At 39.0% G+C, this 12,241-nt stretch overlaps 1 protein-coding gene across 5 annotated transcripts in view; it reads left to right on the top strand.

Moving 5' to 3' along the window:
• PPHLN1 (periphilin 1) overlaps positions 1–12,241 on the top strand; it is a 69,839-nt gene that overhangs the window by 5,668 nt on the left and 51,930 nt on the right. For all 5 annotated transcript variants that reach the window (XM_068669398.1, XM_068669395.1, XM_068669396.1 and 2 more), the window contains exons 3-5: positions 928–1,019; positions 5,306–5,485; positions 6,316–6,377. In XM_068669398.1, coding sequence (XP_068525499.1) covers positions 928–1,019; positions 5,306–5,485; positions 6,316–6,377 — 334 coding nt within the window. The remainder of the gene's footprint in view (positions 1–927; positions 1,020–5,305; positions 5,486–6,315; positions 6,378–12,241) is intronic.

The following is a 12,241-nucleotide window of genomic DNA, read 5'->3' as shown; positions in this document are numbered from 1 at the left end:
GCTGTCTAATACAGCAGAGTCTCTTATGGTGATGGTTTATTTCCACATATTTTTAGTTATTAATCTTGACTTTGGAAGTCACCATTTTCTGGAAAAAGGAGTTTGTGTGTTTTGCTGGCTTAAAAAGGGAAAAATCTGCTTGTGAAGAGTACGTATCATTCATGTATTCAAAGCAGAGCTTTGTGCTAGCTGAACGATGTGTCGTGTTTTATCCTGTTTCCAGAAGGTCAAGATGATGAAATAATTCAATCCAAATTATTATATAGGAAAGTAGGAGCTCTGCAGTCTAATAAAGAGGAGTTGAACTCATTTTAAAAACACAAGTCTTTTTTTTTTTTTTTTTTTTTTAGCACAGAAATATCAGAATTGCTATAAGGTATATGTGTATGTGTGTATGAATTTTCTTCTGAAGCTGGTATTTGCACCGTGTGTAAATCTCAGTAGGGTTGTTTATAGTACCTGCAAGTCCAGGATTGATGCTGAATATACTTCACTGATTTCCAGTTCTTGCCCATGCCGAGTTATTTTGTGAAGAGTGCATAGCAGAGCTCCATATAAACTAAAACAAAAGTTTGTTACAGATCTTGCTCTTATTTACTACAGTTTCTGACTATTTGAAATTACATCCCTCAACGCTTAAAGGCGGTTTATGTTGGCTGTTGGTACTGCAGAAGTTTTGAACAATATTGCCACGAGAATCTTGATTTCTAGTTGCCTTAAATTAATTACTTACTAATTATAACTAGATAGATTTACTTTTAAAAGGACCTCATTTTTTTTATTTTTTTTTAAAAAGGCCTGTACAGAGCTTGTGTATAATTTATTACCTTGGGAGAAGCCAGAGAATCTGTCATTTCTATACTTACCACTTTTTCATCTATTCATAACAAGTCTGGTTTTGACTAGTTGAATTTTTATTGTCTTTAGTGGCATATCGAAGAGATGAAATGTGGTCTGAAGGGCGATATGACTATGAAAGAATTCCAAGAGAACGTCTTCCTCCAAGGATTCATCCAGATGTAAGTATATTATGTATACTGTGTTTCTTAAGTATTATACTGTACAGTGACCTGTAACTTAAGGGCAGCATTTAGGGAGTTAATTCCTGATAAACCTTCACATTTTCCTCCTTGACCTCCAAGCTCAGTTCTTTCCTCATTTGTTTAAGTCAACAGTCTAGCAAATACATCTGTAAAGAGATTGTAGGAGGCCTGCCAGTTTAAATCTTGTCATATTTTCAAATCTATTGAAAGTGGTTTAGAGTACTTACGTTTTGATAAAGTGATTTTTTTATCCAGAGTAATTCTTTGTGTCATTAAACATAGGATTTTTCATAACTTGTGGAAAAGCAAAGGCCATACTGTATTTTGTTTTTCTCCAGAAACTTGTTTGTATATTAATACATCTTTGAAGTGATTAAGGGTGGTTAATGACTACATGTAATGTTGTTCTTGTCACCAATGCATCTTTTTACATGTATTACTGTGCTTAAGACATAAAAGCAAATGTTTATAGCAAATGTTGAAAATACACACTTGCTAAAGAAATTATTTTGTGGAGTCCTATCAAGAAAATGCTTGCCAAAAGGTGTAGATGGAAATCTTATTTTGTAGGCCTGGAGACTTCTCTGTGTTATGCCTGTAAAAACAACTGCAAAGGCTATGCTTATTCTTCTGTGTAATAACTTCAGAATGCTTTTAGAAAATACCTTTGCCAAAGAATCAGGTGAAATTCCTTTTTTTTCCCCTATGTCTGAAGTCTCTCCTTTAGACAAAACAGTTTGCAGTTTGGCCATTTTGAGCTATTGTGGTTTAAATAGAACTTTAAGGATACTTTTTAATGTTTCTATCTACATGAAGTTAATTTAGCATGCTTTCTGGGTTCCCTCTGCTGTATTTTCAGCTTGTTTTCTAGAAAGCAAGCTACCACTGGTAACTAGTTATGCTGTTTTCTCCACTGATCATTGTATTAGTGCTTGGCTGCTCTGAAATATTTTTAATGCTCTTCACAGGCAACAACAAAGTTCCTGCATTTTCAGCAAACTGGAAATCAGATAAGTTTGTACAGGCTATTTAGTCCGCTGCTTCTCCACTACATTTATCAGTAATAGAATATGAGGAAAGACAGAATGTATTTTCACTTTTTTTTTTTTTCCTTTAAAATCAATATTTGGCTTGACTAACACATTGCTAATTCAATTTATCCATTTTGGCAGTGACATTTCTGAATTCCATTAATCTTTCGAGATGTCCAGGGAACAAAGTATGGCATATGCATTATGGAATTTTATTTTAAAAGTTAAAATGTATGATGTAGTCTTCTGTATTGGACTTAGATGGCAAGGTTTTGTTAGCATGTGGGCTGCAGGGTTGGCCTGTAAGAGGAGGTACCAGGAGCTGCCCCATGTCAGGTCAGAGCCTGCTTCCAGGCAACTCCGAAAGGGACCCGACACTGGCCAGAGCTGAGCCAGTGAGTGACACTGGGTGGGCCTCTGGAAGAGCAGATTTAGGAAAGGGAAGAAAAAAACAAACTGCTGTACAACAGCAGCTGGGAGAACAAGGAGTGAGAAAATGTGAGAGAAGCAGCCCTGCAGCCTCCAAGGTCAGTGCAGCAGGAGGGCAGGAGGTGCTCCAGGCACGCAGCAGCAGCAGCAGTTCCCCTGCAGCCTGTGGAGAGGCCCCCGGTGGAGCAGGCTGTCCCCCTGCAGCCCATGGGTCCCACATGGAGCAGATCTCCACGCTGCAGCCCCCCCATGGGTGGAGGAGCCCCCGGTGGAGCAGGTGGATGTGGCCTGGAGGAGGCTGCGGCCCATGGAGAGCCCCCGCAGGAGCAGGCCCCGGGCTGGAGCTGCAGCCCGTGGAGAGGAGCACACGCAGGAGCAGGGGACCTGGGGGGGGCTGCTGCCCACCCGTGGGGGACCCGTGCTGGAGGAGTTTGCTCCTGGGGGATGGACCCCATGGTACGGAGCTGTGTGTGTGGGAGCAGTTTTTGAAGAGCTGCTGCCTGTGGGCAGCCCCTGCAGGCTCAGTTTGGGAAGGACCCATCCATGGGAGGGACCCCATGGGGAGCAGGGGCAGAGAGGGACCATGAAGGAGTGGCGGAGATGAAGCGCTAGGGACTGACCACAGCCCCCATTCCCCTGTGCCACTTGGCAATGGGGAGTAAGTGGAAGATGGTGGATGTAGAAGGTGTTTTCAGTTTGCTTTCAGTTCTCACTGCTCTAGTCTGTTATGAATAGGCAATGAATTACATTAATCTCCCTTACTGACTTATGCTGGGTCTGTTTTGCCCATGTCAGTAATTGGTGAGCAATCTTCATGTCCTTACCTCAACCTAAGAGCTTTTTTTTTCTCCCACATTATATTTCCTCCTCTTGTTTTGCTGCAGAGGAGAAGCGAGAGGGTGGTGTAGTGGAGCTTAACTACCTATTGACGTGAAACCACCACATTTTTTTGATGCAAGAGTTAACCAGATACCTCAGTGCTGGCTTTATATTATATGAGTTTGGAAGTGGGGATAGAGAGACTATCAGAATAAGCTAATTTATTGCATCAGTACTATGCATCTGTACCAAAGCAGCACCCACAGTAGTTAGGCAAACCAAGATCCAATGTCACTTACTGGAAGAATATGAAGCTCCTCATACAACTCTGCTTGTTCAAGAGGATTAGCAGGCAGTTTCTGTCCATGCAACCCTGTGCCATTGTATGTGTGTCCATGTGTAGAGGGCTGACCTAGTTTTATGCCAGGCAAGTAAAATGAAATTAATTTATTCCTCAATGTTATGAATGTCCTCAGCATTTGCTGGTAGCTTAGTCTGTTGGAACTGAGACAAAGCATTGATACAGAATGAAGTATAGCTTCTTTGAGAGAGCAAGAGATATGTCCTAATCTAATCCTGGATGTTAATTATACATCACGTATGGATGCTCTCAGATGCTGGTAAACAGCAAAAAGTTGCGAGCGCTTGGCACAATTAAGCAAAATGGGTGTGACTTGAACTATCTGACTTCTTCTGAATGTCATTAACTGAGGTGGTAGGGACTACTGGGTGAGATTAAAGCACAGAGTTTGTTTGTTTGTTTGTTTTTAGCTTCAGAGCATATCCTCTTTGTAAGATAGCAAACAAAAAATGTATGTAGAGGATGCTCAACAAGGTAATGGTAGATCAGGCATTCTGGCAGCATAGGAATGTGTGTATAGTCTATACTTTGCATCAGTATGGCTGTAGGTTGATTTTGGATTACCTTCTAGTGAACCTGTTGGTTGGTCTCTGAAATCAGAGCAAATTTTTCCATTTTTGCTTCTTTTTTTCTTTTGCACATTTAGTAATTTGTGAACTAAATGCGTTTTCTGCAAAAGCTGTTGATGCATTAGCTTGTGACCTATGCTGCTAGGAAAAAAAGCTAGTTTGAATGTCTCCCCCCTGACTGTACATGCTAATTGACATCTTTTGAATTATACCTTATTTTTAAGGCCAACAGAAAAGATACCTTGCTAAAAGAGGAAGACTTAAAAGACAAAGTCTTGCATTTCTATTTGCTTTTTATTTTCTTGATTCCTGAAAATTGAGTTTGTATCTTCTGTAATTGTACAACTTGTGCTTAATAAGCAAAGAATCCATTTAGTGGGTAAATAGTGTATGACATTTTATGTGAAGGAAATGTCATACACTAGAAGGAAATTAATTTTGCGGTCTAGCAAAAAGCTATCCAAAACTTGCACTAAAAGAAAAACAGTGTTGTAACTCTCTGTCACATAAATCATTAGATCATGTGCTGCGTAGTATTGAGAAGATGCTTATCAAATCAGACTATGAAACAAGGACTGTCTTCACCCCGATTTCCACAGTGTAGAAAACTTTATGGATGTTAAGAAAATGAATAATTTTCAAATAGGCTCTTTGTTTTAGAGGCATTACAAATGTAACTTTCTTTATTGCATTCCTAAATTAATATTAAAGTTTCTGAGAAATATGTGTATCTCATGCTTAAAAAATGTAGCTGACGATGAAGTAGAGGTTAACGTTACTGCTTTAAAATTTCAAAAGAAACTTAAACTGTTTTGAGAATTTTCTCTCTGTAATTAAACTTCCAATGCCTAAAGATTGCATCAGAATAGTGTCCAATTAAATACAAGTTATTCCACTGTCAGTCTGTTGTGACTTTTTCTGGTGTTCCCCTGTGCTTATTTCAGCTTTGAGATTATCACAGTCCACTGTCTAGAAATAACATGTTTTTACTCTTGTGTATTCACCATAGATTTCCAGATGTTAAAAACAAAATGATTTTGTTTTGTGGTTTAGGATGATTACCATCGAGTAGTAAACATTGTGCCCAAGAAACCACCACTGCTTGACAGACCTGGAGAAGGGAGTTACAGTCGGTATGACGATTACGGCCACGTTGAGTACAGGGACTACGAAGAGGGTCGCAGTTTTGCCCATGAACGAAGAAGTGGCCCACCACACCGAGGTGTACATAAGGTGATTCTTTTCCTGTGACTGTGATGTCTGTTGTCTTATGAAGGTTTGAATGCTGAACAATTAAAATATGCTTTTATGCAGTTACTGTGCCTCGAAGACTCCTGTGATGATGTTGTAATAAGCGTTTGCTGCTTTTTGTGTTTCCTAGCTACTGTATGGGCTTGAAAGCAATCCTTTGTCCAGGTCTATGGGGCGCTCAGAGTCTGAACTGGGAAAACAGGAGTAGCTGGGAGTCCTGTGTAACATGGTGCAAAGTTACCTGGATGACTAGAAGAATGATAGCAAAAACTTTGTGTATAACAAGTGCTCGCAGTTGGCCTATTGAATGTTGTCTACCTAGCATTCTAATGTGCATAGTTGTTAACTTAGTTAAATTCTGCCATGATGCTGATTTTTTTCAATAGCTACTCAAACACAAACTTTGTGGTCACTTTGAAAGGTCATTACTGTGAGTCCACCAATTGCAGATGTTTGAAATTCTGTAATTCCAAGCTAGTGATGAGAATTTATATTTCACTGAGGAAATTTATTTTTTAAAATCAGAGCCCCTCTATATGGTTTGGAAATTTTTGTCCCATACAAAGTACAAGGTGGTTTTTTTTTTTTTTGGTATGTCATTTCGAAGTTTTTCTTTTTATCAATGATAGAGGCGGAAAATAGGAGTGGGGCCAAGTGGATAAACTGAGAGGAAGTCTTTCCGTGAACGATTAATACTCTCTTAGCTCACTAAATGCTTTGGTTCTGCAGTAAATAAGTACCATTTGGAAACATTGTATTTGACATCTGTTGCTGAGATACACTTCAAACAACTGTCTCTGTATGCTTTGCAGGATGAATCAGGATACAGATGGCCAAGGGATGATCATTCTATAAGTCGGCAGCCTGAATACAGGTATTTTATAAAGCTTTACAGCACTGCCATGCATAGGAAGGTTTGGAGGCTGTCTGTTCCAGTCTCTTACTCAGAGCAATTTCTGTTTGAAACAGAATGATCAAGGCTTGTTCAGCTAAATTTTGAATTTTAAAGCTATGCTGGGAAGTTCTTGTTCGTTTTTGTAGATATTGAATGTTGCTTAACTCTAAGGGTTTAGGTTCTCCTTCTTCTGAAAGGGTTCAAGGTTAGGATCTGTCTTAGCATACTTGATTGAAACAGCATGTTAGCGATGTGCACATGCTGTCATTCTATCTGAGCTATTGGAATGTACCTAAATGACCTGCTCTGAATATCAATATGCTGCTCTTGCATCTATTAGAAACCCACTGATTTATTTGGGTTTCCCGTTATTTCCCTTAAAAACTGTTAAAAAGCTACTTTCCCATCTTTGCTGCCCCAGTCTAGTCTGTTAAATGAAATACAAACTTTTTTATGTTGTAAATTTAATGTACACATGCATAGGGATATATAAATATGACTACATGCGGCAAAGAGGTTAAATAAGTGTTATATTTTTAATAATCTTTGTCTTGTGGCGATAGTGTCACGAAAGCCTGTTCTAAGCCGTAAATATATTCAGATCAGTCTCTCTTAGAATCTAGAAGATATGTGTGTACTTATGCTTAAATGCAGAAACTGAGAAGAGTTCCTGTTGTATAAATTTGTCAATCCATAATTGATAGTTTATTCTTTAGAATTTTCCTTAATTAACCTTACTGTTTTATTTTGTATAGATCATGACATCAAAACTGTCATAACACTTACTGTGACTATGTAGAACATTTTTCTTTGTTATCAAAACAGTTTGTAGAGTAGAGCAGTGGAATGATAGGGATATGGGAAAGGCTGTCTGTTGAAGTGACATGATGGTGAAAAGTGTTTTCTAGTTGTATTGTTTTGAGATACAAATAAAATAAATGACACAGAGGTCTTTAATATTTGTTTAGTAAGGACAGGAGGTGCAATGATAATATCTTTAAGATGCCTGGGATTGCAAGTAATTTAGTGCATCTACCTAGTCAGTCACGCTTTTTGTATGACTTAGAGAATTCTTTCATCTGTCTAATGTTTGCTTCAGTGACTGCAGTACTTTGAGGCCAAATGGAAAGATAACTGAGCCATTTTAAAACTTGCTGAAGTGGATAGTGGATAATATGCAGGGCACCGTATCCTTGTTCTGACCTTCCTGTTTCCTCAGCTGGACTGATGAGCAGGTATTAAAACAATAAATTAATTTCTGTGACCAACTTTTAGTCTGTACTTCAGGTTCCCATCTACGAAATGTGAGGAATAGGATTAAACAGTAGGGCGGTTAACATGTATATGTCTGCAATGCAGTTTGATACGGGATTTTTTTTTGATATGATAAATAAGGATAGTGTTACACTCACGTTTTATGGACAAGGATGAAATTCACCATAAATATAAAGACAAGAATTAATTGTTAGCGTATATTTCCATTGTATAATGGAAATATTAGCAGTGTAATCTAAGAATCATTAGTAGTTTAAATTTAATTATTACAGGAAGAATAAGTCCATACAGAAGCTAAATAGTAACAGTTTTAGGTGTTGTTATTACATGCATACTTCTTAGTTCCTTAACCTTCCTTCACCTGCTCCTTTGTGTATGAATGATGGTGTTCAAACAGTGAATTGTCAGCATCTTCAGTCCTTTGCAGGGAGGAGTTGATGGTGGTGGCTTAGGCTTCACTGTAAGGTGCACCTGGGATCACTTTGTCAATAGGGTTTTATATCTTTGTTTTTTTTTTTTCTTTTTTCATTGGTCCACAGCACCACATTATAGCCAAATTTGTCATATATGTTGCCACATATATATTAATGTCCTGGCTTTGGCTGGGATAGAGTTAATTTTCTTCACAGTAGCTAGTATGGTGCTGTGTTTTGGATTTAGGATGGAAATAATGGTGATAACACATGGCTGTTTAAATTGCTGCAGAGCAGGACATGCATGGATCAAGCACGGATCTGTGCTTCTTGTACTGCCCTACCAGCAAGGAGGCTGGGGGTGCACAAGGAGCTGGGAGGGGATGCAGCCAGGACAACTGACCCAAATGGACCAAAGGGATGTCCCATACCATATGGGATAATTAAAGCTGGGGTAAAGGATGAGGTGGGGGCGTGCTCAGAGTGATGGGACTTGTCTTCCCAAGAACCCATTAGGCGTGGTGAGCCCTGCTTTCCTGCAGATGGCCGAACACCTGCCTTTTTGTTACCCCTAAAACCAGTGGTGTTCATCTGACCATTTGTGAATACTTTGCAGCCCAGGAATCTCGAGTGCCAGGCCTGTGCTCCCATCTCTTATCATCCCATAACTGTCTTTCTGAATGCCATGTCCTGTGTTTCCCCTTCTTAAGGTGTCTGCTGTTGTAGCAGGCCTGCATTTCTGCATACTACATCATCGTGTTAGTTGGAAATGTCTCCTCCTATGTAGAGTAACTCTTCCTTACTACTGTCTGCAGAAAGCTATGTTTGTACCATTAAAGAAAAAAAAATAAGGTAAACATGTTAGGTACAGACACCTGGTCAGTTAGAAAAATTGCTGTTAAAGCTTTGTATTCTGTAACACCTTGGTAATGCTATAAGGGTCTGTGTGCACAGGACTTCTCTCAAAACTGTGTTCTTAGGGCTAGAAGCAACCGTAAATGGTAGGCAGCTTATTCTTACACAGAACAAGAGTGGCACCCAGTGGTCAAAAAGATTGTCTTAAATGCTTCCTGATTCCTGCCATTTAAAATGCAAGGATAAAATGTCAGCTCATTTTGCAGGCTTCAGTAACGTGGTAGTGGTAGTCCCATCTTGTTCTTTATTAGGGGTTTCAGAGTGTCTGACTGTCACGCTGCTGTGCTACGGAAGAGCTCCATGGTCGTATTTGCAGTTGAATGAAGCCTTATTGATTTATTACATAAATATGCTTTATGGCAGCAGTCTGCTTGTACAGAAGAGCACGGGAATAGTAAATACCCTTAAATGTCAAATTCTGTGATCAGACTGCTCAACGCTTCCAGCGTTACGTGCTTGGTAATAGTTATGTGTTTTTCTCATATTGCACATACTGAGCTCTAGTGGGTCCCAACAGAGGAAATCAAAGTACAGATCGTGGTATATTTTGTCTCGTGGTGAAAAAGCTAATTTGTGTTTCAAAGACACTCGCACTATAAAACTCAAGATTCAGAAATTATTGTATGGGGATGTGCTTTGGATGTGGTAAAGATACTGTGTGTAAGTTTTTGTGGAGTATGTATAAATGGTGCTGTTTTTTTCATTTTTTTTTTCTCTTTGAGGTAGTAAAAGGAGATGTAAGATTACTTTAACCAGAAATACTTAAAAATAAAATTAAAAAAAAAGAGGCATGGAATGTGGGTAGGCCATAGTACAAAGTGAGGTTTGTAAAACTAAAGACACTCAGGAGACTTGTAAAGTTAATGGGTTTTTGTAGTCAGTACTGTTACTAGGAATTCTAAAAAAGAATAGCTCTTTTATTGACAGAAATAATCAATTGGAGTTTTCTTGAGTATTTTTGAAAACTCATTCAGCAGCTAGAAGTGTGCTGTAAGAAACTGTCAGTATTACGTTTAGCATTTCCTCTTTAAGCATTAATCGTTCACGCTTTCCTGCTTTGATTTCTTTAGCAGTTTAACTGTCAAAAAGTAGTTTCTGGTGTCTTGCTTTTTCTGTTTTTGTTCCCCCTCTCCTCTTCCTTTGAAGAAAAGCATTACTTGATATCCTCCCAAAGTAGAAGAGGCTGCTTGTTTGGAAAATCAAAAACCTTTATATGGTGCAGAGCTGGGGGGGGGGAAGGTGGAGTTTCCTATGTTAAAGAAACCATATGCTGTTTTTTTTTTCTTAATTTTTATTCTTTCCTTGACCTTCTTGCCTTTTCCTTAAATAAATAAAAAAAGATGATGTGCTCGCTTGCTTTACAGTCATGCAGCTATGGCTTGGACTGTGATGTGTCAGCTCAGCAGCAGCAATTCTCCACAAGTGACAAGAGGATTGCTAAGGGTCTTCAGCTTGGCTTAGCTGTATTTTTCTTCTTACCTTCTTCCTTCTTATCCAGTTATGCTCTGGTTTCTAAGCAGCTGCTGTTTGCCCCTAGTCTGCCACTGAGCAGAGCGTTCCTGGTGCTTTTGCCCTTTTCTGGACCGTTCAGTCCTGTAGAGCTGTTAGCCCTGTTTTCTACCATGCTCCATGAATCGTGCTCATGCTGATGTGACTTCTTCATGGTAATACCTTTTTTATATGTAAAAATAATGTGAAGGATCTGCTGGGCGGAGGCTTCAGAATGAGTTTCTAGCTCTCTTTCTCCTGGGCTCACCAGCAAGGGATTCTTAATGGATTTCTGAACTGCAGGAACTGATAAAAATTTGGTAACCTGACAGTCACAATTTGGTTGGAAGTTGTGTGCCTCTTGGTGCAAGCCTAGCTGGCATGTTTGAAGAATTGTACATCAAAGCAGAGTGTCGTAGTGTGCCGAGCAGAGGATTCTCTATATGTGATGGCAGTTTTAATGTCTGGATCGCTGATGCTATGAGAATTGTGAAACAAGGAGAGGAGTAGAGATGAAATAACACGTGACTTGTTCATACAGTTATCTTTTCCTGATGCTGATCACTCTTCTGGGGCTGGGTTATTACTTGTCTTTCGTGATATATCAAACTCATTTATTCAGAGCACTCAAAGGAGTTATTTGCATGCATGTCAGATCTTTGCAGAAGTATGCGGTAAAGAACTCCAGGGTTCCACTTCTTCTCTACAGCCCTCGTAACAATGGATTTCAGATGCGTGTACATTATTATAAAATGAGATGAGCTGTTCTGTCTGAAACGCTTTAGATTGCTAGCTGCTGTTTACTTTAATCACACCAAATTTTAATCCTTTAGAGTGTTCAGAATATTACTTAATTCTTTTTTTCTTCAGCCACACTGAGTTCACAGACTTCAAATATGCCAAAGTTGGCAACTTAAGATGGGTAAGACTCATCTTCAAAGAGAAATTGCAAAATAACGCACTTGTAAGTCCGAGCTATACAAACATTAAATTTAAGACTTAAAATTATCTGAGTTTCATATTTTCTGAAAGTAAGGATTGCTGTATTTGTAGACAGAGCATTCTGCATCAGTAGTAATGGTGTTCCATATAGTACAGAAGCGGCTCACACAGAAAATGGAGCATCTCCTCTTTGGTTGTTGTTATGAACATGTTTTCCTGTGTTAATGAAGGCAGCTTGCAACTTGAACTCCATCTTTTCTTTCATGTTTTCCATCTACTGTGTGAAATCAAGAAGTAATCCTAGTCCAGTACTTAATGCTAATGCATTTGTGTACATAAAACAGATCTGATGGATCGTACAAGGAATACTTTGTAATTTGTAGAAGTACTAAACAGCAACAAAAAAGTAATCTTTATGCTAGAAATGAAATAAAACTGTGTGGCAAAGGGTTGAAAATTAATTTTAGACAATTAGTGATCTCTGAACAATTGGGATTCATCAGTCAGTTCTGTATTGTGCTTTAGAAATCTTTTAAATCAGTGTAACTTTACCTTTCCTCTTTTTTTTTTTTTCTTAACATTAAGCTTCCATTTATCTCTGCAGAGTAGCACAGCATTACATAGCCCAACTTTTGTAGACACAAACCTTCCCGGTGAGATTGTGTTTACTGAAGTTCATGGAGGAAATTGGTGGTGAAGTGGGAGTGCAGTACAGCAGTCACGTTCTGCTCTCTGCTGGAGCTGCTGTTCCGTTTGGTGACCCTCTCCCTGCAGGTGCAGTATATGATGATGGGATGTTCCAGAGGAGTG

The sequence above is a fragment of the Anas acuta genome, chromosome 1, assembly GCF_963932015.1.
Source record: "Anas acuta chromosome 1, bAnaAcu1.1, whole genome shotgun sequence".
NCBI lineage: Eukaryota > Metazoa > Chordata > Aves > Anseriformes > Anatidae > Anas > Anas acuta.
This window is presented reverse-complemented; position numbering and strand designations above follow the sequence as displayed.